Source organism: Mesoplodon bidens (genome assembly GCF_964165515.1).
Source record: "Mesoplodon bidens genome assembly, chromosome: 1".
NCBI classification, from domain to species: domain Eukaryota; kingdom Metazoa; phylum Chordata; class Mammalia; order Artiodactyla; family Ziphiidae; genus Mesoplodon; species Mesoplodon bidens.
The window spans coordinates 117,611,064-117,637,630 of record NC_138176.1 but is presented as its reverse complement, the minus strand read 5'-3'; the positions used below and the strand labels follow the sequence as shown (position 1 = coordinate 117,637,630).

At 37.0% G+C, this 26,567-nt stretch overlaps 2 protein-coding genes across 14 annotated transcripts in view; one reads left to right on the top strand and one right to left on the bottom strand.

The window, feature by feature from the left end:
* Positions 1-26,567, top strand: part of LOC308616200 (putative zinc finger protein 487) — a 121,126-nt gene that overhangs the window by 30,640 nt on the left and 63,919 nt on the right. For 7 of the 11 annotated variants that reach the window (XR_014015707.1, XR_014015708.1, XM_081232375.1 and 4 more), the window contains exon 5: positions 3,070-3,174. Coding sequence is in view for 9 of the 11 variants with exons in the window: in XM_081232375.1 (XP_081088501.1) it covers positions 3,070-3,174 (105 nt within the window). In the remaining 2 variants the exon portion in view is untranslated. Of the gene's footprint in view, positions 1-3,069; positions 6,697-26,567 lie in introns of those variants that run through there. The other 4 variants (XM_081232373.1, XM_081232371.1, XM_081232368.1 and 1 more) reach the window with 1 other exon arrangement.
* The window catches only part of ZNF25 (zinc finger protein 25), a 418,016-nt gene that overhangs the window by 375,534 nt on the left and 15,915 nt on the right, over positions 1-26,567 (bottom strand). For 2 of the 3 annotated variants that reach the window (XM_081233315.1, XM_081233314.1), the window contains 2 exons: positions 25,041-25,104; positions 20,765-24,547 (listed from right to left, as the gene is read on the bottom strand). In XM_081233315.1, the coding sequence (XP_081089441.1) occupies positions 23,494-24,547; positions 25,041-25,104 (1,118 nt within the window). In that variant the 3' untranslated portion in view covers positions 20,765-23,493. Of the gene's footprint in view, positions 1-20,764; positions 24,548-25,040; positions 25,105-26,567 lie in introns of those variants that run through there. The other variant, XR_014015762.1, reaches the window with a different exon arrangement.

The following is a 26,567-nucleotide window of genomic DNA, read 5'->3' as shown; positions in this document are numbered from 1 at the left end:
AAATAGAGTACTAAAAAATATCTGTTTCATAATTTTTATATCCTTTGTAAGTCCAGAACAAAACAAAACAAAACAAATCTCTACCCTTTCCTCTAAAAAGCCTTCATAGATCCCCTCAAAAAAAAATATTTCTACCTGTTCCCACTCTCATAATCCTTCATTTCTCTTTTATGTGTTTATTACATTCTGCAATATAGTATAGCTGTATTTGTGCATCCACTTACCACATTTCCTCTACTGTGTACTAAGGTCCTGAGGTCAGGATTAAGGTTTATTCATGGACGTGCAGTGAATTTGGTCTAATAGCTGGTATAAACTCAGTACTAGCATATTTGTTTTTAAATAATTAAGCCCTTTTTGGTTAGTGATCCAAAAAGGGATGTTATTCCACTATATAGAATGCTATATTTATTAATTAGTTTCTTTTTTATACTCAGTGCTTGCCTTAAGGTGACCATCCACTGATTTTTATTTAAATACTTGTGGTTTTCTTTTTCCTTTGTCTTTGTGCTTCAAATCCTGGCTTTACCATTCATGAAACAGAATAGAAACTATATCCATTAAAAATCAGTTTAGAATTTATTGATATAAAAGAGAAAGCTTGAGAGTCTCTGTATTTATGTGCTTTTTAACAGTGCTTTGAAATGAATTATTTGTTTTAAATATTGATGATACCCATTAATGAGATATTTGTACATTATTTTCATAATAAAAATTATAGATTTAATAAGCAGTTATTTTTAAGAGATATTTCCAGCAAATCTTGGTATTTCCCATTAGCTTATAATATATGTGTATACATGTTGAAACATGTATTCACTTTAGTTTATTTTTATTTTTTATTTTTATCCTTTGAAGTAAAAATATTTTGATAAATTTTAAAATTTAAGCTCAAGGTTCCCCAGCTTTCATGAAATGTTTCTTGCTTGTTTTGATATACATTATCTGCTGTAGATTCTAATTCTTGATAGTGTATGGATATTGAATGAGGCTGTTTTCTTATGTATATTATGCTTTCTCAAAAGAGAGCGTATCTTATTCTGTTATATAACTTATAATGGATATTGGATCATTACTTAATTGTTACTCTTGATGAGTGAGAGGGCCTTTATACTGATTCATTCAGAAGACACTACAAAAGAATTAACTTCTCAATGCATATATTGAGTTTTAAACCTTTAGATCCTTGTTCAAAAATTACAGGTTTGAATAAAATTTGTGATCTGTGTTTTGAAAAGCACACTGCTTGTTAAGGCCCATTAATTCCATATCCACTCAAGGTATTCAAAGGAAATCAGAAGTAAACACTTGTAAGACCATGGGTTATAGTTGGGAAAAGAAGGGGGAAAAAAAAGACAACTGAGTATTTTAAATTTCAGCAGTTAATAGAGGATGTTTATGTTACAAAGGAGTATTGTCCAGTGTTGTGATAGAATGAGATGTACAGAATGTAATGAATTTTAAATTTCAGTGTAAATAGAACTTGAAATTGTAGAGATGTTTGTAAAGACATATTGGGAAGCAGATATGAGACAGTGTCATTTCCCTGATGTTTAATGTTTAAGTTCTAAGCAAAGCCAAAATGGGAATGTAAACCAGCTTAGTGAAAGTCTTGGTTGAACTTGAACAATTTCTGGAAAATTAATAGTCTGTCATTTCTAGAAAGAATACATTTATTATGGCCTTGTGGAGTGACAGTGTGGGTACCCAATATGAATATAGTTGGAAAAAGTATTTTTTCCCCCCAGAATGGTAACTGCAGTCTATTTTGTCTAATGATGCTTGGAGACAGTGGGCTCTGGACAGGTTTTTGAACAGGGTCATCATTGTTATATTGCAAATACTGAACAGGAAGATAACAAGATGAAGTCTAGCTGAGAATTCTTAGGATAAATAAATGTAAGTATCAGTGAATATTTTAGGTCAGGTCCTCCATGGTTTTAAATATAAATAAAACCCAGAAATGTAGAGATCTGGGTTTAAAAGCAAAAAAATACATTAACATATTAAATTTGTCACAGAAAATTTAAGATGAGGAAAAGTTAGCATTTGATGGTTGGATAGGTTAACTTTTGCAGAAACTCTTAGAAGAGAATAACCTGAATATACTAAAACTAAAAACAGGTTCCCCTGGTGGCTCAGTGGTTGAGAGTCTGCCTGCCGATGCAGGGGACACAGGTTCGTGCCCCAGTCTGGGAAGATCCCACATGCCGCGGAGCGGCTGGGCCCGTGAGCCATGGCCGCTGAGCCTGTGCATCCGGAGCCTGTGCTCTGCAACGGGAGAGGCCACAACAGTGAGAGGCCTACATACCACAAAACAAACAAACAAACAAACAAAAAATGGATTTGGCCCTCTGGCAGTCTTCCTTGTCTCTTTGATTTTACATTTCCTGGTAGACATTTGTATTCTTTGTAATTCACATGAGTAGAGAATGAATAAGAAAGTAGGCTACAGGTCTCCTTAAGCAGGAACAAGTTGGTACTTTTCCATAAATTTAATTTGGTATTAACAGTATAATAAGTTAGCAATATATAAGAGAAAATAAAAATAATTTTAAAAAGAGGAGAATTGAATGAGAAACATGTAAACCATAGAGATTTAGCCACAGTATTTTAAGTATAAGGAAATCATGTAAAGTCTAATCTGTATCCTTCAAAAGATCAAATCAGTCCTCTGATATTTCTCCAGGGTATTCTTACCTAGCAATCATCGCCTCTCTGTTTCTCTGCATTTCCCACACCTGGATCAGTCTTTTTTTTTTCAAAGTCTGTCTTCCTTTATTCACTGTGATTTGTATTTATTTTAAACCTCTGTATTAAGTCTTGAAGTACATGTTTATAAATTATCAAATGTAGATGGGTGCATTCTAAGTTTTTATCCCCAATTTCTGCTCTGTCAGGTTTTGTTTATTTCTTCTAAGCCAAAAGGATGAGGGACACGAACATCTTGGATTACTCTTATTTCAAGAAACTGAGTCAATCATATAAAAGGGCATTTGTATGTAAGTGTAAGTTTATCATAATTGTAATAAAATTAATAACTTATAGTGTTTTTTTTCTCTTTTCCAGAAGTCTGCAAAGTTGATAACCAGCTAGAGCAGAGTCAGGAAATCCAGGACAGACATTTCAGGCAAGCTCCGTTTATCAGCAACAAAACACTGACTATAGAGAGAGGTAATGTATTAGGAAAAATGTTTAATTTCAGCACATACCCAGTTTCTTCTGTAAAAATACCTTGTAAATGTGACACAAGTGGTATGAGTTTGAAATATATTTCAGAATTAATTATTGAGAAAAACTATTTAAGAAAGAAGTCTGATGATCTCAGCGCATATGGAAAATTATTCCTTCGTATTAACCATGAAAAAACTCATGTGGGAGAGATACCTTATGAATTCATTCAAAATGGAAAGTACCTCAGTCATAATGAAGACTTCATTCCCTATGAGAAAATTAAAAATGTAGAGCAGTCTTTTGACTACAAAGAACGTGGGAAAGATTTCTGTGAGAAGACACTTTTCATCACATATAAACAAGCTCACAAGGGACAGAGTCCTTGTGAACATAGGGAATGTGATAAAACATTCTGTAATTATTCAACCCCCCCAAAAAGAGAAAGTCTTTATGAGTTTAATGAACATGGTAAAACCTCTGAGAAATTATCTCTCTTGAAACATAGAGTTCATTTGAAGGTGAAAGATTATGAACATATTGAAAAAGTGGGTAATTTCAGCAGATCAAACCTTCCTGACACAGGAGAGAGAACATTTGAATGTAACAACCTGGGGGAACCTTTCTGGGAGAAGTCAGTTCTTAATGTAACTCAGAGAACAACTATAGGAGACAATGTCTATGAATGTAATGAATGTGAAAAAGCATTCTGTGAAAAATCAAAACTCACCAAACATCAGAGACTACATACAGGAGAGAAACCCTATGAATGTAACGAATGTGGGAAATGCTTCTCTAGGAAGTCACTTCTCACTTTACATCAGAGAATCCACACTGGAGAGAAGCCCTATAAATGTCATGAATGTGGGAAATCCTTCTCTAGGAATTCACACCTCATAATTCATCAGAGAACTCACACAGGAGAGAAACCCTATGAATGTAAGGAATGTAGAAAAAGCTTCTACCATAAGTCATATCTCACAGTACACCAGAGAATTCACACAGGGGAGAAACCCTATGAATGTAATCAATGTGGGAAAACCTTCATAAGCAACTCAGTTCTCACAGTACATCAGAAAACACACACAGGTGAGAAACCCTATGAGTGTAGTCAATGTGGGAAATTTTTCTCCAGGAATTCATACCTTACAGTACATCAGAGAACCCACTCAGGTGAGAAACCATATGAATGTAAGGTATGTGGGAAAACCTTCTGTCATAAGTCAGATGTCACTAAACACCAGAAAACTCACATAGGGAGGAAACCCTACAAATGTAACGAATGCGAGAAAACCTTCAGTCGCAATTCAGGCCTAAAAGTACACCAGAGAACACACACTAAGGAGAAACCCTATGAATGTAATGAGTGTGGGAAATCCTTCTCTGAGAAATCAGTCCTCACGGTACATCAGAGAATACACACAGGGGAAAAACCTTATAAGTGTAATGAATGTGGAAAAACCTTTTACAATAAGTCAGATCTCACTAAACACCAGAGAACTCACACAGGTGAGAAACCCTATGAATGTAAGGAATGTGGGAAATTCTTCTCTAGAAATTCATACCTTACAGTACACCAGAGAGCTCACACAGGGGAAAAACCCTATGTGTGTAAAAAATGTGGGAAAACCTTCTTCTATAAGTCAGACTATACAGTACATAAGAGAACACACAGAGGGGAGAAGTCTTCTCACTGTGATCAGTGTGGGAAAACCTTCACTTGCAATTCAGTCCTCAGATCACATCAGAGAACTCACACAGGGGAGAAGCCCTATGAATGTAAGGAGTGTGGGAAATCTTTCTCTGAGAAATCAGTCCTCACTGTACATCAGAGGATACACACAGGGGAAAAACCTTATAAGTGTAATGAATGCGGGAAGCCTTTCTATCATAAGTCAGATCTCACTAAACATCAGAGGACACACACAGGGGAGAAACCCTATGAATGCAGTCATTGTGGGAAAACCTTCAGTTGCAACTCAGGTTTCAAAGTACATCAGAGAAGACACATAAGGGAGAAACCCTATGAATGTATTGAGTGTGGGAAAACCTCTAAGAAATCAGCTCTCACAGTACATTCAAAATTACATACAGGGGAAAAAATCTTTTAAATTTAGCAATTAGAGAAATCTTAGTATCTAGCGTTTCATACCTTGAAATACTATGGAGAATTCACACAGAACATGACCCCTATGAATGTAAAGTGGCAAATTTTTTACCCTAAGTCATATTCCAAAGTAAATGAAAGAGTAACCATAGGGGAAATTACTATGAATGTAATGAATATCTATTAATAAGACAACTAAAAAATGAATACATGTAGAAGAAACCCTACTAATGTATATAGGGAATGTGGGGAAATATTATAAGTTAGGGCTTGTTAAACAAATAACTTACGTAGGAGATAATCCTGTGAATCAAATGTATGTAGGAAAATGTTCTTCCAGAACTTGGCCATTACTAACAGTCAGATAAACCACACCTGCCTGGGGAAAGCTGTCAACATCTTGTATTTTTTTGAAAGCTTCATACACAAGTTGTACTTACTGTATGTCAGGGAAATAATAGGGAAAAGACCTGAAGAATACAGCAAATATAGTTGAGCCTATATCAAGAAATGCCATTTTACTGAACAAGGCGATGTTGAGATGACGTCTTAAAGATGTTTTGAATGTGAAAGCTTTAACAGAATTCAGACTTTATTATATCTGAAGATTGTTTTGAAGGAAGTCTGTCAACTTAGGAAATATGGACAGAAATGTTCCTTTAGATATGATGTTATTCTAAAAGTTATATTTTGCACTTATTTCAAATCTTTTAGTAGAAATAAAACTGAAAATAGGCATTTATAAAAATATTAACTGGAATATGAAGCTTTTTTAAAAGCACAAGTAAATTGAATAATCTTCTCAGTCTCTGATACTACTTTTGGAGAAACACGTATCAGCCCATGGCCTTCCACATCATGAGCCATCACATGTTTTTGAAGAGTCTGCACCCCAACTGTGCTATTACCCATGCAAATACAGTTGGTCCTTCATGTCTGTGTTTTCCTATCTGCGGTTCTGTGGTTGGTTGAATCCACATATGCAGAACCCAAGAGTATGGAGGGCCTACTGTAAAGAACTTGAGCATCAGCTGATTTTGGTATTTGAAGAGGTGTCCTGGAACCAGTCCCCAGCAGATACTGAGGGATGACTGTACTGCCTAATTGTCTGGTTCATCCAGGGGTGTACCTCTAGGGGATCTCAGAATGGACTAGATCCCCAGAACAATTGTCAGGATCAGCCAGGGGCAGCATTGAGACTGCTTCTGCTTCCTCTTCTTAGGTTCAGTAACCGGAAACATTGAGTGTGAATGAAGCTAGAGTACTGGCTAGAATACTCTAGGACATAAGACCTCAGTGCTCCCATTTAAATTTACAGGAAGCTTTTCATAGCCCATTCTACATCCTATAACTGTTACCACCTTCCACAGTATTCTAAATTTGGTTAATACTGATCCCACGTCTCATTACTTTTACAATAATACACATATATTATTGTGTATATGTGTGTGATATAACATTGTTTTACAGGTATATCACTGGGAACGTGTTCTGCAACTTTTGTCTTCAAATGCGTGGTTTTGGTATTTATACATGTTGATATATTTTGCTTTAGTTGATTCATTTTAATAAAACGTAATATATGGGGTCTTCCGTGGCAGTCCAGTGGTTAAGACTTCACTTTCCAATGCAGGGGGTGTGGGTTCGATCCCTGGTCGGGGAGCTAAGATCCCACATGCCTTGTGGCCAAAAAACCAAAACATAAAGCGGAAGCAATATTGTAACAAATTCAATAAAGACTTTAAAAGTGGTCCATATCAAGAAAACTTAAAAAAACCCATAATATATGACTGTGTAACTATAACAATATTGTCCATTTTTCTGTTTATGATTTAAAATTTTTTCAGTTTCAATATAAAGTAATAAGGTTTGAGGGTTTTTTAATCAACTTTGAAGTATAATTTAAATGTGGTAAAATATACCCTATTTAAGTAGCTGATTTAATGAGTTTTAATAAGAGTATAACCATATGTAATCATTCCTGCAATTAAGAAAGACAGCATACCCTTTATGCAGAAGGGTTCCTCATTCCCCTTCCCAGTCCCTCCTGGGATGTCCCTCTCCCTTCTGGCCCCTGGCAAACCAATGATCTGCTTTCTAGCACTAGGTTAGATTGATTTTTTTAATTGCATTTCACATAAATGGAATTATACAAGATGTCCTCTTGTTTGTCTTCTTTCATTCAGCATGATTTTGAGATTCATAACATGTTTTAGCATGTATCAATAAATACCTTCATTTTTATTGCTGAGTGGTATTCCACTGTATGCATATATTACAGTTTTTTAATCCATTCACCTGTTGTTTGCAGTTTTTGATTGTTAAGAACATAGCTGTAATGAACTTAATGTGCATTTTTGTGTAGACTGGTGTTTTTATATCTCTCGGTTAAAAACTTAAGAGTAAAATTTCTGGGTTGGTAGGGTTATTATGTGCAATATCAAACTTTTTTGAAGTAGTTGTTCCATCTTACATTTCCATCAGCAGTGTGCAAGAGTTGCAGTTGTTCCACATTTTTGTCAATGCTTGGTATTGTCACTTTTTGATGTAGCCATTCTAAGGAGTGTATAGGTTTTTCATTGTGGTTTTCATTTATATCCCTGATGAATAATGAGGTTAGGCATTTTTCACTTACTTATTGGCCATTTGTGTATCTTATTTTGTGAAGCATCTGTTCATATCATTTGCCTCTTCTTAGTTTGGGTTGTTTGTCTTCTTATTATTGAGTTATAAGAGTTCTTTGTTAATTGTGAATATTTCCCCCAGTCTGTGGTTTTTCACAAAAAGCTTTTCATTTTGATGAAGTTCAGCTTATCAGTTTTTTCTTTTCTAAGAAATCTTTGCAGATCCAATGGCATCAAAGATTTTTTCCCGTGTTTTCTAAATGTTTTAACTCTGTTTAGGTGTATGATCTATTTTGAGTACATTTTGTATGTGGTCTATGGTAAGGGTCTAGATTTTTATTACTTCATTTGAATATTCAACTGTTTCAGCTCCATTTGTTGAAAAGACTACCCTTTCTCCACTGAATTAACTTGGCATCTTTTAAAAAATCATTTGATTATTTGTTTATGTGTGTGTGGGGTCTATCTATGGACCCTTTATTTTGTTCCTCTGACCTTTATATCTTCTTTACACTGTCTGTTCCCTTATCTTTATAGTAAATCTTTTTGGAAATAGTATAAGTTCTCTAACTTTGTTCTCCTGTTTCAAAATTGTTTTGGTTATTCGAAGTCCTTTGCATTTTCACATACATTTTAGAATGAACTTGTCAATTTCTTTTTGAAAGAAAAGACTGCTTTAATATTGTTTTATGATTTCACTGACTCTATAAGTCAGTTTGGGGAAAATTGACCTCTTAATAATATTGACTCTTCTGATCCATGAATATGATATATCTCACCATTCAGCTGGTGTCTCAGTGAAAAGAGAAATCTTAGCCTGTGGAGGCAAAGAGGCTTCCTTGACAAGGTGCTTGTGCTGGTTGGGTCTCTCTTGTCATTTCGGCCCACCTACTTCTGTTTCTTGGTAGGGGAGGGGAGTGCCTCCCCAGTCTGCCTGTTGTTGGATGGGATCTTCTAGATCAGTCCCCTTTGCCAGCAGTTCTGGCTTGCCTGGAGCTGTCAAAAGGACTGCCTTTTAATCTGGGGAGAAGAATGAAACTACCTACTTCCTGTTGCTAGGTTGAGGGTTGGGAAACAATGAGTCTGGATGGCCTTCTTCTGTTGAGTGGAGGGACCTGCTACAGTTGTTCCTCCAGTCCTGGGGTCATAAACCAGTTTGCCTTTTTCTTAACACTTTTCACAGTTCACTGTTGATTGTCTCATATTGTTTCATAGGAAGAGCTTTACAGAGAGGAGCAGGGAGAAATGGCTCTACACCATATTGTATAAACCAATAGTTTGCTTTTGTTTTTTATTTATCTCATCTATACTTTTGTCCTCCTTTCCTCTCACCTTTTTTAATTTGAATGTATATTTTCCATATTCCATTTTATCAGCGCTATTGGCTTATTTACTATACCTCTTTTAAAATTATCATGTAGATGTTTCTTTTAAATTTACAGTAGGCTTCTTTAATTTGTCAAGTCTACTTTTAAGTACTAGATCATTTAACATTTAAAATACATGAGTGTACTTAAATTTCTCCTATTTTGCACTGTTTTTATCATATTTTCCATTTCTTTGTTCATTATCAATCTCACGATATACTATTGTGCTTACTTTAAAATTTCTTATAAAATAAATTTGAGTGAAAAGTATTTTATATTTGTCTCCTTATTTTACCATTTTTGATGTTTCCTATTACTTTGTGTGTATTCACATTTTCATCTGATATCATTTTGCTTTAGCCTAAGAGAATTTCATTTAACATTTCTTGTAATGCAGTACTTCTGGTAATGAATTTTCACAGGTTTTCGTTTCTTTATTTGGAGGGGAGTTATTTTGCCTTTTTGTGAAGGTTATTTTAGCTGGGTATAGAATTGTCTGTTGGTAGTTTGTTTTCTTCTGAGGCTTTAAAGATGTCATTTCATTGTCTTTTGCCTTAGATAGTTTGTGATGAGAAGTCTGAGGAAATTTTTATCTTTTTTCCTCTGTACATGTTTTTTTTTTTCCCCCTCAGACTCATTTAAACTTATTTTTTAACTTTTTTGTTCATATCTTTTTCAGGAAATTGATTATGATCAACCCAAATTGATTGGTTTTTTTGTTGGTTTTTTTTGGTTTGTTTGTTTTCATTTATCATGCTTCGGGTTCTTTGATCTTAGGGTTGTAGTTTTTGTCAGTATTGGAACCCACTTGCCTATTTATTTAAAAAATATTTTCCTGTCTCTCTTTTCTTGTCTTCTAATACATTAGTTACATATATTTTAGACCAGTAGGTATTGTGTCATGGACACTAAGCCTTTTATTTTATTTTATTTCATTTTATTTTGTTTTGTTTCTTCTGTTGCTATATACCCCACAGCTATTTTCCATTATTAATATCTTAATATGGTACATTTGTTATAATAGTGAACCAATATTGACACCTTATTGTTAACTGAAGTTCATATTAGTACTTTAATATCTAGATATCCTTAACTTTTCCCTAATGTCCTTTTCTTTTCCAGAATCCCATACCTATCAGCACTTAGTCCCAATTATACCCTCATCTTCATCCCTAACAACCACTAAATCCTCTTTCTGTCTCTATGGAGTTGCCTATTCTGAACTTTTTATATATAAATTGAGTCATATACTATGTGGCCTTTTTTTGTCTGGTTTCTTTTACTTAGCATGATATTTTCAAAGGTCATCTTTGTTATAGCATTTAAGAATACTTCATTCCTTTTTATGACTGGATAATATTACATTGTAAAGTTACCATATTTTGTTTATCCATCCCTCAGTTCATGGACATTTGGATTGTTTCTGCTTTTTGACTACTATAAATAATGCTGCTATGAACACGTATATTACATGTTTTTGTGTGAATTTTTTTATAACTAGGAGTGGAATTACTAGGAACTTGCCAAACTTTTCCACAGCAGCTGCACCATTTTACATTCCCACCAGCAATGTATGAGGGTTCCAGTTTCGCTAATACTTACCAGCACTTGATATTTTGTATTTAAAAAATTTTAGGTATCCTAATGGGTGTGAGTGGTATCTTATTGTGGTTTTGATTTGCATTTTCCTAATAACTAATGATATTGAGCATTTTTCATGAACTTGTTGGCCACTAGCATATCTTCTTTGGTGAAATGTCTGTTCAGTAGATTATTTTCCCATTTTTTAATTGGATTTTTTGTTTGATTTTGAGATATAAGTGTTTTATATATATTCTGGGTTGTATACCTTTATCGGGTATATAATATGCAAATATTTTCTCTCATACTGAAGGTTGTCTTTTTACTCTTGATAATGTCCTTCCTTTGATGCAGAAATGTTTAAATTTCAGTCAACTCCAATTTATCTTTTGTTGTTTGATTGTGTGTTTGGTTTCATATATAAGAAATTGTCTAATTCAAGATTATGATTTTTACTGTTTCCTTCTAATAGTTTCATATTTTTAGCTCTCACACTTAGGCCTTTGTCTATTTTGAGTTAATTTTTGTATATATTCTGAAGTAAATGTCTAACTGCATTCTTTTGCATGTCAATAACCAGTTGTCCCAGGACCACTTGCTGAAGAGACTATTGTTTTTCTATTGAAAGATTTGGTACCCCTACCCCCATTGAACATTAATTGAGCATAGATGTATGGATTTATTTCTGGACTCTAAATTCTATTTTATTGGTCTATATGTCTATCCTTCTGTGAGTACCACACTGTTTCGTTTTATTTTGTTTTTGTGGCCACATCACGTGGCATGTGGGATCTTAGTTCCCCAACCAGGGATCGAACCCATGCCCCCTGAATTGGAAGCACAGGGTCTTATCCACTGGACCACCAGGGAAGTCCCAGTACTACACTGTTTTGATTACTGTAGCTTTGTAATGAGTTTTGACATCAGAATACATGAATCTTGCAACTTTGTTCTTCTTTTTCATTATTGTTTCTGCTGTTTGGGGTCCCTTGCAATTCCTTATAAATTTGAGGATCACCTCTTCTATTTCTGCAAAAAAAAAAAAGCTGTTTGGATTTTGATAGGGATTACATTAAATCTGTAGATTGCCTTGGATAATATTGTCATCTGAACCATATTAAGTCTTCCAGTCCAGGAACATGAGATGTCATTTCATTTATTTAGGTCTTTCATTCTTTCTGTGATGTTTTGTAGTTTCAGTGATTTTTGTAGGTTAATCTTGTATAGTGCCACTTGATGAATTGTTTTGGATTTAATCCCTTTTTGTGTGAATTTATTGGGATTTTCTATTTGTAGCTTCACCTCAAATGCCATCCATCACCTTAGGCAACATCAGTCTGTAAATATTTTTGACAGATGCCCCCCAGGAAGCAACTTTAGCACTGGGCCAGTTTTGAATTAGCTGAAAGAAATACAAGGCCTTTGAGCTGTGCTATCAGACAGATCAGATAAATAAATTATAAGTGTTTGTGAGTGGGGTCTGTTGTGATTCTTCTAATATTGGAAATGTGGGCTATTATTTTGACATTTTATTCCTAAGCTGGAGAGTGAGGACTGTGATGGGGGCAAGTTAGAATGTACCACAGTTTCACTGTTCTTACCCCAAATCAGCCATGTTCCTTGAATTTGCACTCTGACTTGGATGCAAGGCTTTAATTAAATTCCAGATTTCATAACGTTGATTCTGACAGTTTTTGCCCATATTTTTGTTGCTTTTATGGAGTTGCATAATTTTGAGTTCCTTATTCCACCATTTTTGCTGACACCACTGTGATCTATTTTGAGTTAACTTTTTGTTAAACTTGTACATCTGTGTCTGTGGTCATTTTTTTGGATATGGATTTCCAGTTGTTCACTCCCATTTGTTGAAAAGACTATCCTTTCTCCACTGAATTCTGATAAGAATGACCTGGGTTCCTAGAGATGACTCTCTAAAGGCACAGAGAAAGAATGTAAGTTCTGGGACTTCCCTGGTGGTGCAGAGGTTAAGACTCTGTGCTCCCAATGCAGGTAGCCCGAGTTCAATCCCTGGTCAGGGAACTAGATCCCACATGCATGCCGCAACTAAGGAGCCCACAAGCTGCAACTAAGTAGCTGATGAGCTGCAACTAAGAAGCCCACAAGCCACAACTAAGGAGTCCGCCTGCTTCAACTAAGACCCAGTGCAACCAAATAAATAATAAATAAATACATATTTTATAAAAAAGAGGGCAAACTCTTAAAATATATATATATATATAAAAGAATACAAATTCTACCAAGAAGGACTTTTGTTCCCTGAGTCCAGATTTTTTACAATATCTATAACACTTTTGAGATGAATAGGGAAGTTTTTGGGATTGGTAAAAAGGTTAGGTGGGCTTTGAATTGCTTCTACAGCTGCATTTTTGTTCTTGCTAAGACTAAATTTGTAAGACAAGGACCGTTGTTCTTATTTCCTTAGAGAGTTGGGTTGCAACCTGAATGACATCAAGAAGCTAACCCACTCATCAGACAGTATTATCTTTAGCTTGCTCCCTTATGTTAGAGAGGAGATCGTCAACCAAGATGGAAATCAAAAGATTCCATTGGTCTTGATTTAAAGCTGTTTCCCTTTGGAATGCTTTTCTTTTCTCTGGGTACACAGTTTCATTTTAGCTTAGAGGAGAAGGCCTTTAAAAAGTTCCTATGGGGCTCTGAATATCAGCTTCCAGTTTGGCCAACTTTTGATCATAGTGCCCCTTAAAAAAAATTTTTTTCCCCATATCTTGTCAGGTTTCAGCTGAGACAAACAGTAAATATACCTGTCAGTATTGAATAACCTCTTGGACACAAGAGGCCTCCCAAAAAGTGGGTGCAAAAGATACTGCCCTCCCAAGATGCAGAACCAGTCCCAAAGATAGCCAAAAGAAAGTAAGACAGTCCCTCTGGGAGCTAGCAGTTGTTGATAGGATCCTAGCCACAAATGGGGTGCAACCCACCGTTTCTGTCAGGCCACATTTTTTGGCCTCCTGGCCTGACTGTTGAGCTGCCTGCATATGTAAGAACCAACAATTTCCATGTCCCAAGCAGGCAGAAAACCAAGCCAGGTTCTCAGAACACAATATAAGACAAACAGGAAGGCAGTAGTTGTCCTTGGGAGAGAAAGGATGACAACAAATGGGTATCTCAAAACCAAATTCACAAGAATCTGAATTTGGAAAGAAAGGGACAATATGAAATTTTATCTTCCTCTCAACCAGGCACTACATAGATCTAGGACAGTTGACTCTGGTAAGAATTCTCACCCTTTGCTGGCTCTGCCAGTTTTCCTAGGATCCCATCTACAGACTGTGGAGCAAGTTGGGTAGAGAGAGAGTTGCCCCAGAACCTACCATACTTTGGCAGAGTTTTCCACTAATTTTTAGTTTTGTTGCAGGAGAGAGAAATGTTATGTCCTGGGACATGTGAGTGAATCCCTGGGATGGACCACCAAGTGAGGGTCCTTGGCTTCAAGCAGGAAAGAATTCAAGAGTGAGCCAAAGTAAAGTGAAAGCAAGTTTATTTAGAGAGATACATATTCCATAGGCAGAATGCAGATGGGCTCAGAGAGTGGCCCCGGGGTATAGGGTTGTTAGTTTTTATGAGCTGGGTAATTTAATATGCTAATGAGTGGGAGAAATGTTTTAACTATTTTGGGGAAAGGATGGAAATTTCCAGGAATTGGGCCACTGCCCACTTTTTGGCTTTTTATGGTCAGCCTCGGAACTGTCATGGTGCCTGTTGTGGCACTGGTGGGTGTGTCATTTAGCATGCTTATGTATTAGAGTGAGCGTACAATGAGGCATAAGGTCTACTGGAAGTCAGATCTTCTGCCATCTTGGGCCTAGTTGGTTCTAATAAGTTTCTGTCATATTCTGTTTTTCTTAAAGTCTATGTCCCCCTTCTCATTCTTTTAGTGGTTGTGCCCTGCCCCCCTTCGTTCCTGTCTCAGTTTCTCTTAGCTGTTTAAGGGAATAATTGCTAGAAGTTTGCTGGAGGATTCCTCGGCGTCCTGTTAGCCCTGGGAGGGCCCCATATGGTGTCTACTTCGGGGGTGAAAATGGGGACATTCAAGTTTTTATGGAAGGATTTGAAAAAGGACAATCTTTTTTCCATTATCCGAGTTTATTACAAATGAGACACTAGTTTCTGGGCCAGTGTTTTGGTGATGGACCCCTAGGAGGGTGCAACAGGGGAGGCTCAGGTGTTCTAGGTTTCTGGCCTTGGAGCTGTTGCAGCTATAAGGTGACTAACTTGTTAGTCTTTTGTTTATAGCCTTACAATGTCTTCAGAGTGGAAAGGCAATTAATATAGAGAGTTAGTAGACTGAGTACTCAGGTAAATGAGGGTAGAAGGGGAGTGGTCGGAGACACATCAGTCATTTAGTCTTTTGTTTTAGGTACCTTTTGTGTCTTTAATTTTTCATTAGCCTTTGTAATGAGTCTTTCAGTGATGCTATTTTGGAATCTTGAAGTCTTTTGGAGGCTTCTGCATATAAAATAAGTATCCCATTCTGTTTGTTTGATTTGGGAGCCCTTGCTTTCAAGTGTACTTCTCAAATGAATGATCATATCTAATTGGAACATTCCCCATAATGGCCATTGTAATTCTAGGTTATCTTAGTAAAATTGTGCCATTTTGGTAACCACAGCTTTTAGGGAGCACAGTTCTTGAGGTGTACTGGAAGGTGGCACACTCAGTTCTTTGAAAATTGAAGATCCCATTTCTTTAACTAATCTTGGATCTCTCAGAACCATATTAATACCTAAGAGGGATGTGCCATTGGGTTGGGGATTTTGCGGTGCTTTATGGTGTACCTCATTGCAAGGAAATTTTCTCAAGGTTGACAGCTGACCTAGTGTCAATCTAACCCATTCCATGACTAGCTTATTGTAGCACAGGAGTCTTAAGAGTTAGGTGGTGAACACACCATTTAAGCGTTCAACCCATGCTCACCAATTTTGCAGGTTTGGTTTCTGAGTGAGATTCCCATTAATAACAGATCTGTTATTCCTTTACGTCATGTGTACATTAGCAGAAACCAACAGTAATTGAAGAAACAGAACTGTGGACACCAGCAGTAATCAAAGAAATGGTCCTTTGGAGTAGCCAAGAGAAGGCCTTAGGTGTACACCAACAAAACCAGCAGTTCTCAAAGTGGAACTATGGACTGATCCAGTAGAACCCAACAAAGCAGAATTGTGGACTAACCACATTGAGGGTTAAATGTAAAACTGGGAAAAAATAATCTAAAAGAATTCATAAAAGAAGAGAAAAAGGAAGGAAATGGATAGGATAGGTAAAGTTAATAGAAGGTACAGAGTAGATGGAATTTTAAATATATCAATATTAATTACAATAATTGTAAATTGACTAGAGTACAGAATTTGACAGACCCCATTTAAAAATAGTATCTACATTTTATTTACAATAGATATAAAACTGATATAGAATGAGTGAAAACAAAAGTATGGAAAACGTTCTACAAACACACCAATAGAAAATTAAAGTAAAATTATCTCTATTCACAGGTGACATGATCTAATATAGATAATCTTAGTTCACTAAAAAACAATTAGAACTAATAAACCAGTTCAGCAAGTTGGCAGGATACATCAGTATACGAAAACTCAATTGTATTTTTACACATTTGCAAATAACTCAGAAATGAAATTTAACAAGTCATTCTATTTACATAGCATCAAAAAAGAATAAAATACTTAGGAGTAAATTTGACAAAAGAACTGCAAAACTTATAATCTGAAAAATGCAAAACATTGTTGAAAGAAACTTTGAAATGACCTTTAAGTACCTGGGAAAAACATCTCACATTCATAGATCAGAAGGATACAATAAAGATTATAGCTGAGATAAATAAAATAGAAAAACAAGACAAAATGTAAAAAAGTTCTTTGAAAAGATCAACAAAATTGGAGACCTTTATTTAGCTAGATTGACTTTTTAAAAAGAATTCATATTACTAATATCAGGAATGAAAGTGGGGATATTACTAATGATTTTACAGAAATGAAAGGATTATACAAGAATAGTATGAGCAGTTGCATGACAACAATCTAGATGACCTAGATCAAATGGACAAACTGAAGAATTTGTCCATTTCTTCGTGGTTGTCCATTTTATTGGCATATAGTTGTTTGTAGTAGTCTCTTATAATCCTTTGTATTTCTACAGTGTCAGTTGTGATTTCTCCTTTTTCATTTCTGATTTTGTTGATTTGTGTCCTCTTCCTTTTTTTCTTGATGAGTCTGGCTAAGGGTTTATCAATTTTGTTTATCTTCTCAAAGAACCAGCTTTTAGTTTTATTGATCTTTGCTATTGTTTTCTTTATTTCTCTTTCATTTATTTCTGCTCTGATCTTTATGATTTCTTTCCTTCTACTGACTTTGGGTTTTCTTTGTTCTTCTTTCTCTAGTTGCTTTAGGTGTAAGGTTAGATTGTTTATTTGAGATTTTTGTTTCTTGAGGTGAGATTGAATTGCTATAGACTTCCCTCTTAGAATTGCTTTTGCTGCATCCCGTTGGTTTTGGGTCATCGTGTTTTTGTTGTCATTTGTTTTTATGTATTTTTTAATTCTTTGATTTCTTCAGTGATCTCTTGGTTATTTAGTAGCACACTGTTTAGCCTTCATGTATTTGTGTGTTTTACAGTTTTTTCCTGTAATTGATTTCCAATCTCATAGCGTTGTGGTCAGAAAAGATGCTTGATACGATTTCAATTTTCTTAAATTTTCAAAGGCTTGATTTGTGACCCAAGATGTGATCTATCCTGGAGAATGTTCAGTGTGCAGTTGAGAAGAAAGTGTATTCTGCCACCTTCGGGTGGAATGTTCTATAAATATCAATTAAATCTATGTGGTTTATTGTGTTATTTAATGCTTGTGTTTCCTTATTTATTTTCTGTTTGGATGATCTGTCCATTGGGTAAGTGGGGTGTTAAAGTCCCCTACTATTATTGTGTTACTGTTGATTTCCCCTTTTATGGTTGTTAGCATTTGCCTTATTCATTAAGGTGCTCCTGTGTTGGGTGCATAAACATTTATAATTGTTATATCTTCTTCTTGGATTGATCCCTTGATCATTATGTAGTGTCCTTCCTTATCTCTTGTAACAGTCTTTATTTTAAAGTCTATTTTATCTAATGTGAGTATTGCTACTCTAGCTTTCTTTTGATTTCCGTTTGCATGGAATATCTTTTTCCATCCCTCCTCTTTCATTCTGTATGTGTCCCTAGATCTGAAGTGGGTCTCTTGTAGACAGCATATATATGGGTCTTGTTTTTGTATCCATTCAGCCAGCCTGTGTCTTTTGGTTGGGACATTTAATCCAGTTACACTCAAGGTTATTATCAATATGTATGTTCCTATTACCATTTTCTTAATTGTTCTGGGTTTGTTTTTGTGGGTCTTTTTCTTCTCTTGTGTTTCCCGCCGAGAGAAGTTTCTTTAGCATTTGTTGTAAAGCTGGTTTGGTGGTGCTGAATTCTCTTAGCTTTTGTTTGTCTGAAAAGCTTTTGATTTCTCTGTCAAATCTGAAGGAGATCCTTGCTGGGTAGAGTAATCTTGGTTGTAGGTTTTTCTCTTTCATCAGTTTAAGTTTATCCTGCTACTCCCTTCTGACCTGCAGAGTTTCTGCTGAAAATTCAGCTGATAACCTTATGGGGATTCCTTTTTATGTTATTTTTTGTTTTTCCCTTGCTGCTTTTAATATTTTTTCTTTGAATTTAATACTTGTTAGTTTGATTATTATGTGTCTTGGTGTGTTTCTCCTAGGGTTTATCCTGTATTGGACTCTCTGCACTTCCTGGACTTGGGTGACTATTTCCTTTCCCATGTTAGGGAAGTTTTCCACTATAATCTCTTCAAATATTTTCTCAGACCCTTTCTTTTTCTCTTCTTCTTCTGGTAGCCCTATAATTCAAATGTTGGTGTGTATAGTGTTGTCCGAGAGGTCTCTGAGATTGTCTTCAATTCTTTTCATTCTTTTTTTTTTATTCTGCTCCTTGGCAGTTATTTCCACCATTTTGTCTTCCAGCTTACTTGTTCATTCTTCTGCTTCAGTTACTCTGTTATTGATTCCTTCTGGTGTATTTTTCATTTCAGTTATTGTATTGTTCATCTCTGTTTGTTGTTCTTTAGTTCTTCTAGATCTTTGTTAAACATTTTTTGTATTTTCTCAATCTGTGCCTCCATTCTATTTCCAAGATTCTGGATCATCTTTAGTATCATCACTCTGAATTTTTTTCAGGTAGATTGCCCAGTTCCTCTTCATTTATTTGGTGTTGTAGGTTTTTACCTTGCTTCTTCATCTGTGACATATTTTTTTGCCATGTCTTTTTTTTTTTTCTTTTGGTGTGTGGGATTGTGCTCCTGTCTTACTGGTTGTTTGACCTGAGGCTTCTAACAGAGTTTGTAGGCTGTTGGGTAGAGCTGGGTCTTGATGCTGAGATGAGGACCTCCAGGAGACGTCACTCCAATGAATATCCCCTGGAGTCTGAGGTTCTCTCTTTGGAGTTGGAGCTCCCACTGCAGGAGCTTGGCCCGACCACCAGCTTGTGAACCAAGATCCCACAAGCCACATGGGGCAGCCAAAAAAAAAAAAAAAAAAAGAACAGTAACAGAGTAAAAAATAAAATTAGACTGGGAAACTAACAAAAATGGTTAGAATATAAAAATAGAAATATAGATGAAACAACAACCGGAAGGTAAAACCACAATAGTAAAAAAGACGAGAACAACAACAACAACAAAAAAGGTGGAAAAGGCCTTGGTTGTGGAGGGCCTGGCCTAATCAGGGGCGGGGTTTGTGTGGTGGGCGGGGTTTATGCTTAGGAGACACAGGGCTAGAAAAGGCCCTGGGGGTGTGGGAATTAAGCTCAGCGGAACAGAAGGGGCCCAGGCGTGCCCCTACTCTCAGAGGGTGGGGGACCCTGCCTGGGAGTCCAGCAGGCTTCCTGGGCCCAAGTGTGCAGGACAGACGTCCTCCGCTCTTTCTCCCACTCCTCCAGTCCTGGAGGGCCCCACCTGCCTGTGTCTCCTGTTCTCATCTGGCTTCCTTCTTATGTCCCCAAGGCAGAGTCAAGATGGTGGTGTGGGAAGACTCAGAGTTAGTGTCTCCCCACAACACTGGTGCCTGCCAGATGCTGGTGGGGGACCTCAACGCCCAAGGAGATGTGAGGAATCCCAAGTGAACCAGTAGGACGTGCGGGGACTGAGGGGTGTGGAGAAGTGGAGGCCTGACAGGACTGGCACCCCTGAGGGGTGGCTGAGAAGGGGGAGGGGTTCCCACGCCTGGAGGGACCCTCTGGGGCTCAGATCAGGGTGGAGCACACTGAGCATTTCCCCTGCCCAGTCGGCCGGGGAAGTCTGCCCTGCTCTCAGGCCTGGTCCTGTGCCCCCAGAGGTCCCCTCTGGGCCGTGTTAGTCCTGGGGGCATAGTAAGGAGGCCAGGGGAGAACAGGAGAGGTAGGCAGGAGGGGCCCTCCAGGACCGGAGGAGCAGGAGAGGAGCAGCAGAAAGCGTTTGCCCTGCCCATTCAGGCCTAGGAAGCCTGCTGGGCTCCCAGGGTGGGTCCCCTGCCCTCCAAGGCCCCCACCACAGGCTGCATTGGTCCAAGATGGCAGGATTTAGATTGGAGCAGCATTTAACAATTCTATGAAGCGTGGGCAATAAAATAATTTTACTACTAATGTAGCTGGTGGAGTTGGGTATTCTATTTTGCTTTTTTTTTGTTATTGGGTTGTATTAGTTAAGTATGACATAAAGATGTAGTTTATTATGATAGTGAGAAAATTAAAAAATGATACAGGGCGACTTCCCTGGTGGTCCAGTAGGTAAGACTCTGCACTCCCAATGCAGGGGGCCCGGGTTCGATCCCTGGTCGGGGAACTAGATCCCGCATGCCACAACTAAGAGTCCGCATGCTGCGACTAAGAAGTCTGGGTGCCACAACTAAGAAGTCCACATGCCACAACTAAGACCTGGCTCAGCCTAAATAAATAAATAAATATATTTTTAAAATGATACAGGGAAAACTGGCCACTGACATGGAAGAAAATACAGGAATACTGTGAGTAGGGATCCATTAATTTAGACAATGTTTATTTCATAATTTACTGCTACATTCCATCAGGAAATTTGCTTCGATGTTACGACAGTCCAGCAGGTAAAACACACTTATTTGAAAAAAAAATTCTAATGCTTAGCCTTGTAACATATAAATATAATGCACACAATAAATATATTGGAAAAACCCCCACCTACCCACAGATTGCTATATGCATCATTTTTGAAACACATACCATATATAAAAGTATACCTTTACATTGGCTGTGATGTTTTCAGTTCTAAGAAAACTTAAATTTGTAAAGCACCAGATAGTAGCTATCTTAGGCTCATCTTAGGCATGTGAGGGATAACACTCACCTCTGCTACTGTAATGTGAAGGCAGCCACAGGCAAAACAGGTACGAATGTTTTTTGCTTTGTTTCTGTATTAGTGTTGTAATAAAATTTGTATTTATAGACACTTAAGTTTGAATATCATATAATTTTCACATGTCACAAGATATTTAATTTTTCTACCATTCAGAAATGTAAAACCATTCTTAGCTTGCAGGCAGTGGGCCAGATCTGAATCACTTGTGGAAAAATGTACAACCAAACCAAGGCACTACAGCAATAAAGTGAGGGATGAATGCTGGTAGTCAACCTTTTATTTATTTTGCAACATAATTCGAGAAATACAAATTTTAATGATGATAGTATTAACATATAGCTCTTCCTGTGTCTGAGACACTATTCTAAGTGCTTTAAAAATATTAACTCATTTACACCTCACAGCAATCCTAACATATTGTTATTATCACTTCTTTTTTATAGAAAAGGAAACTGAGGCACAGAGAGGTTAAGTGCATGCTTCATGCTGGAAACTGAGCCTGGGCAGTAGGAGTCCAGAGTCCACACTCTTAACCTCTATGTCACGTCGCTTCTACCAGGAAGAAAAAGGTAGTGAAGAACATTTAGGACTCTCATACAAAATACAAATTCAGACAGCTCTGCAGTCTGCTAAAACAAGACTAAGTCGTTTCTTTACATAGCATTATTTTTTTTATTGTGTAGGGTGTTTTCAGCTGTTTTTTAAAATGAACTTAGGTTTTTCCTATAAATAAATGTATCCCTAGTGTAAAATTTGGCTGACCATGAGAGAGTTGAAAAATTTACAAAAACATTTTTAGCTTCTTTCTAAAGGATTAGTTCAGTAAAATCCATATCCATTCAGAAATAGGAGGAAAAGATACATTATAATTTTAAAAGAGTATTACACTTAAATACACATTCTATTAACAGGAGTCACTGCTGAGACTTAGTGAGATATCTTCATATACATAAAAGTTATTGAACTAAGGGCTTCCCTGGTGGCGCAGTGGTTGAGAGTCTGCCTGCCGATGCAGGGGACACGGGTTCGTGCCCCGGTCCCAGAAGATCCCACATGCTGCGGAGCAGCTAGGCCCGTGAGCCATGGCCGCTGAGCCTGCGCATCCAGAGCCTGTGCTCCGCAACGGGAGAGGCCACAACAGTGAGAGGCCCACGTACCGCAAAAAAAAAAAAAAAGTTACTGAACTAAATAAGGCTACATATTTCCCTATGTACAGTTATGGATGGGTCCACATGCACATCAAACATCCACAATCTGTTCTGTAGCACACTGACATTCACACATAAGTCCTACATACTAAAGGACTCTTCACATGTGTTTAATGATGTCACCTGGTTATTCAATTTATTTGTGCTTTTTAAAAGCTCCATATATCTAGATATTTGCAGGTTTCTTTAAAAGAAAAACCACAACCTTGTAATCAGATTTCTGCAACATGACTTCTAGTAGAAGTGTTACCCTCAGTACAGATTCTCTTAGAATTTTTGTTAAAAAGCTTTCACATATTTAAAATACTTACAAAGGTTCTATACATTATCACTGATCTGACATTCACCAAAATATCGCTTTTTTTTATTTTATAAGGGTTTAATCAATAATTACCCTGAGAGTAGTAATAATATGGACAATTAGGGCATTGGGAGATCTCTAGGGTCTTTTAGTTTATTCCATTAAGTGTGTATTTTATTGTAACAAAACATCACTTCTTGATAAAGCCTTCCATATGTGTTTCAGTCTTTGTGATTATCCCCTTTTACAGTGTTCTGAGTCCAACTGATATAAAAAGATTTCTGAATGGTCAGGATACTGATAGGAATCTCTCACTCATGTGAGCTTTTGGATGTCTAAATGATGGCTACCCTGACAGAAATTTCCTTACAGTCATTTACTTACAGGATTTCTCTCGTATGGTTTCTATGCTGTACAATAAAGTATGACTTCTGAAAGAGAGGTTTCCCTCATGTTTTACAGTTTGTAGTGTTTCTACCATCTAAGTTGTCTGATACTTAGTAGAAGTCTGACATATGGTAAAAATTTCTCCCTAAAATGTTTACAGACTTTCTCTCCATGATGAAAGACTGTGGCTGAAATTTTCCCATACTGATATTTCATAAGGTTTTTGTCTCATGTAAATTATCTGATTATTCTGAAGGATAAATTCAGACAGAAGAACTTCCCAATTTATACTCTTTATAAGCTTTTTCCCTTTGTGTGTGTCTTCTGATGTGCAGTGAGTTTTGATTTCTGGAAAAAAGTTTCCTTACACTCCTGACATTCATAGGGTTTCTCTCCTGTGTGTTTTCTCTGATGTATGACAAAATGTGATTTCTGAGAGAAGGATTTCCCACATTCTTTACATTCATAGGGTTTCTCTCCTGTGTGAGTCCTTTGATGTAATCTGAGGACTGAATTCACAGAGAAAGATTTACCACATTCATTACATTCATAGGGCTTCTCCCCTGTGTGTTTTCTCTGATGTTTAGTGAGGTCTGATTTATAGTAAAAGTTTTTTCCACATTTATTACATTCAAAGGGTTTCTCCCCTGTGTGAGTTCGCTGATGTACTGTTAGGGCTGACTTCTGGTAGAAGCATTTCCCACATTCCCTACATTCATAGGGTTTCTCTCCCGTGTGAGTTCTCTGATGAGTTTTGAGGTGTGAATTTCTAGAGAAGAATTTCCCACATTCCTTACATTTATAGGGTTTCTCCCCTGTATGTGTTCTCTGATGTACTGTGAGGTGTGATTTCTGGGAAAAGGATTTCCTACATTCCTTACATTCATATGGTTTCTCCCCTGTGTGTGTTTTCTGATGTACCATGAGGTATGCCTTAACGTAGAAGAACTTTCCACATTCAGTACATTCATAGGGTTTCTCTCCTGTGTGTGTTTTCTGATGTTCCATGAGGTGTGGCTTCTGGTAGAAGGATTTCTCACACTGATTACATTCGTAGGGTTTCTCTCCTGCATGAGTTCTCAAATGTCTACTGAGAGATGACAGGTGGTAGAAAGTTTTCTTACATTCTTTACATTCATAGGTCTTCTCTCTGGTAGGAGTTTTCTGTTGTCTTGTGAGGTCTCCATTCCGAGAGACAGATTTCCCACATTCACTGGGTTTGTCCTTTGAATGAGTATGCTCATGTATTATGAAGACAGACTTCTGGCAGAAGGACTTTCCACATTCATTGCATTTATAGGCTTTCTCATTGGTATGAGTTTTCTGATGTATTGTGAGTTCTCCATTCCTAGAGAGAAATTTCCACATTCATTAATGTATAAGGCTTTTTTTTTTTGGCCTGCTATGTATATTTTCCAAGTAACTCTGAGAACCAATTTCTAGAGATTTTTCCAATATTTATTAGATTCATAGGGCTTCTCCATTGTGAATATTCTATGTTGAAATACATTATGGCTTAACATTTGGTAGAAGGAATTTCACTTGCATTATTATAGGTCTCTCAACTGCCTGAACTCCACTTTGTGTAATAAAGCCTCCCTTACCGTGTAAGTAAAAAGAATCAAAAGACTGTTTCAAAGTTGTAATCTCCTGACCTTGAATTATAAAAAAGGTCTCTATTATGAAACAAGGCTTTCCCATTTGGATTATGTTCTTTGGAATTTGCTCCAGTGTTAGTTTATTCACATTTATTATTAACTAGTGCTGTCTCACTTCTAGTACCCCCATCAAGACCCTTTCTTATGAAGCTTCTAATCTCAAAATTGAATTCTTGAACTTGCCTTGAATTTTTAGCTTGGCTTTCCTGGTATCTTGCTCCTTGGTCACGAGTATTCCATAGGTCTTCTACAAAGGAATCCAAAATTTAATACCGTTTAAATCTGAACACATTATTATGGTCATAGGGTGGATTCTTAGGCTTCAGGCCAATATCCTCAAATGAAGGAACTCTCAAGTGCAAACTTCCTCTATCTCAGTGGTTTAGAAGAAACATAAATAACACTAAAAACTGCTATAGCAGAGGGGAAGGGACCTGGTTATAAACCCAAGTACCTTTGACCCTACAAATATGATCTTAAAAACCTGGAGGTTAAGCCAAAAAAAAAAAACAAAGAACAGGGAGCAGAGAACAAAAGATATTCAAAGTGCTGCTGAACAGGAATGTGAGACACAGAGAATGCTGTGAGCCCATTAAGGACAATGAATAGTAAGTAGGGTGAAAATAAAAATTAGTAGACAACTGTGTTCACTGGAAATATCAGAGGAAAGATTAAACTGGATGAAGGAGCTAAAGTATAGGTCTCAAACCTAGTTTACTGTGTTAGGATTCCTAGTAATCGGTAGACTATAAACTTCCACTTTATTCCTCTTTACCCACATACAACAATCTCGATGTCAACACTAAAGTGACTTTCTCAGAACATCCATTTCCTAATGTTTAGAGGAAAATTCCTATCTAGTTGGCTTAATTTTTGCTGGTTCAGAAGACCCAGAAACACATACATCCAAAAGGAAAGATTAAAGAAAAGCAGAGTGCAAGCCATCCTTACAACAGAACTAATTCCCAGTTGTAGCACCAGAGATTTTCAATGCTGGCCACCAAATACTGCATCTCCAAAACAGTTACCTATGACTCAACACTAGTCTTATTCTGCTTTCATATCTTAACTCCCACATCTCTGTTTCAATTTGCTACATGAGCTTTAAAGAGTAATTATTCAACATTGTTCTAGAATCTTCATGGACCTTCATATTTATTCATCTTTAAATGCTTGAAAGAAAGTGAAAGATTATGAGCAGAGGCTTGGGGTTAGAATTTCATGGCATTTGTGGGGAAAACATTAAAAAAGTTATTTGATAAGGACATGTGCAAGGTTAACTTGCATACTCATGAAATAAGATCTTATGTATGAAAGACATTTAAGAGAGCAGATAAAATGAAAATTAGCATGTGTTTTGGGGCCACAAGGAAAAATAAGAAGCAGGGCTTCCCTGGTGGCCCAGTGGTTAAGAAGCCGCCTGCCAATGCAGGGAACACGGGTTCGAGCCCTGGTCCAGGAAGATCCCACATGCCGCGGAGCAACTAAGCCTGTGCGCCACAACTACCGAGCCTGCGCTCTAGAGCCCGCGAACCACAACTACTGAAGCCTGCGCGCCTAGAAGCCCATGCTCCGCAACAAGTGAAGCCACCACAATGAGAAGCCCACGCGCTGCAACGAAGAGTAGCCCCCGCTCACCGCAACTAGAGAAAGGCTGCGTGCAGCAACCAAGACCCAACGCAGCCAGAAGTAAATACATAAATAAATAAT